This window comes from Plasmodium cynomolgi (assembly GCF_000321355.1).
Source record: "Plasmodium cynomolgi strain B DNA, scaffold: 0287, whole genome shotgun sequence".
NCBI lineage: Eukaryota > Apicomplexa > Aconoidasida > Haemosporida > Plasmodiidae > Plasmodium > Plasmodium cynomolgi.
The window spans coordinates 1-2,070 of NW_004192826.1; the positions used below are offsets into that span (position 1 = coordinate 1).

The 2,070-nt window shown below is 30.2% G+C and overlaps 1 protein-coding gene across 1 annotated transcript; it reads left to right on the forward strand.

Annotated features, from left to right (window-relative positions):
• Nucleotides 1–426: 426 nt before the first annotated feature.
• PCYB_003400 (hypothetical protein) lies at nucleotides 427–1,863 on the forward strand (the record flags this gene model as incomplete). Its single annotated transcript, XM_004227761.1, has 1 exon — nucleotides 427–1,863. The coding sequence occupies one exon, from the start codon at nucleotides 427–429 to the stop codon at nucleotides 1,861–1,863; it is 1,437 nt and encodes a 478-aa protein (XP_004227809.1).
• Between the last annotated feature and the right edge of the window lie 207 nt (nucleotides 1,864–2,070).

Here is a 2,070-nt window from a genome sequence, read left to right on the forward strand (position 1 = left end):
ATTACCAACGCTCAAAGGAACATTTCAACTTTCATTGTTTTATTTGTCATTTTAAAGGATGAACCTATTTTTCACTATTTAATTTTAAGGTAATATCTTGATGTATAGCCAGATATGATGTACTCATATAATACATAAAAACGTTACAAAAGCTTCAAACATATATTAACAAATTCAGTTGATTTATAGCTTCTCATTTTTTTTATTTCAATAAATACACATTTTTATATACTCAAATGACATGTTAAAACATGCCTATTTATATCTCCCAATAGTGTTGCTTCTTAAACAGGACAGCATGTAACTTTTTAAGGCCATATTTGGCAGAGGTTAAATTATATATTTTAGAAGTCTCTACCTATGTGATCAGATTATTTACCGAATTATTAAGGGAAAACTGCTACAATAACTAATAATGGTTATACCATGGCTCAAGTGTCTTTTGAGGTTTCTACGGGAAAAGAAAAATTGGATGTTGAGTGTGTAAAATTATTTCTTGTTTTTGAAGAAGAGATTGAAAATAAAATTCTCGAATTAGAGAACGCACAGGAACAAAATGACATTCACAATAAATGTGAAGAGATAAATAAATATTTACAAGAACATAAATATAGTCATAATGAATGTTATCAAGATCCATTCAGAAGCTATGTCAAAGATATTGAAAACGAAGCGAACATCTTATTATCAGAATCTAGCAAATATTCTCAATATTGTAAGTGTTTGACATCTAAGGATGAAGAATGTACTAAACCAAAAGGTATAGCAGAGGAATTAGGGAAAGAAAATGGAAATCCTTTATCAGAAGAACTTCCTGCAAACAAATCCAATCAAACAGCATCAAGTTGCAATATTAAATCATGTGAAGACACATCTTCAGAATATAAAGCCTTACCCGATGCAAAACAAACAAATATCCATGAACATTCAACACACAGTGCAAAAATTACATCAGAACCCCCAGAAGAAACAACCGTAGTAGTTGACCACCCTATTGTGTCTACTGTGTCTGAATTTGAAAAGGAACATTCTAATATAAAAGAAGAAAAAGATTGTTCTTCGAAAGGCTTATCTTCTTCAATCCATTCCACAACTGAAGGAAGTGAATCTCATCCTAGCATCACTTCTTCAAAAACGAATGTTTTGCATACTTCCAATTCTACGGTTACTTCTGAAGCCTATATTACAGGTATAAGAAATACTAATTTTGGTAAATCACTCAGCCATTATAAAAATGGTCATTGTGAACTTAATAAAAATAAAGTTTCTAAAGATAGCGATGAAAACATGATTACCATTCATCTTCTTGATTGTAAATCTGAAGATGCTGAATATATTATTTCAGAAGATAATAATCATGAGGTTAATGACATCACTGCAAATAGTCAAATTAGCCATCATACTGATACTTCTCTTCCTAACCCCCCTAATAAAGGAGTTATAAAATCTCAAAAAGTAACCTCCACTGAGAGGCATCAACTCTCTGAAGAAATGAAAATTAATGATCAGTTACAATCCTCTGGATTAAATTTTCTAGAAAAAAAGGAAGAAGAAGATACAGGAGTATTAAGTAATCGTGGATCGTCAAATCATGATACATCAAATAAACATGCACAAGGGGATCAAACAGATCATACTTCTCACGAGGAAGCTACAAAAAATGAAATAAGTAATGAAAACATTTTAAATAAAGATTCAGATTCAAAAGAAGAACAAGATATTATAGATATAGAACATACTGTAATTAGTACACCACCTGAAGAACCTCCCCTAAGAATGTATATCACAATTATTGCAATTATATTGGGAGGAATTCTATTCTTTGCTTTTCTTTTAAAAGTAAAAATAAATCTTTTATATTGAAAATACGATTAACATTTTTTTTAAGTATATATTATAACTAAAACTTAATTTCATTTATTTACTTTTTCCTGCATTACAGTTCACGCCCTTGGGGACGCTGTTCAGTAGAAAAAAAAGAAAAAAAAAAGAAAATTGAAAATAAATTGCAGAGAATATTATCAGGAGAAGCAAGGATTGAAGAAGAAAATGTCTACTTGCCGTACGGCC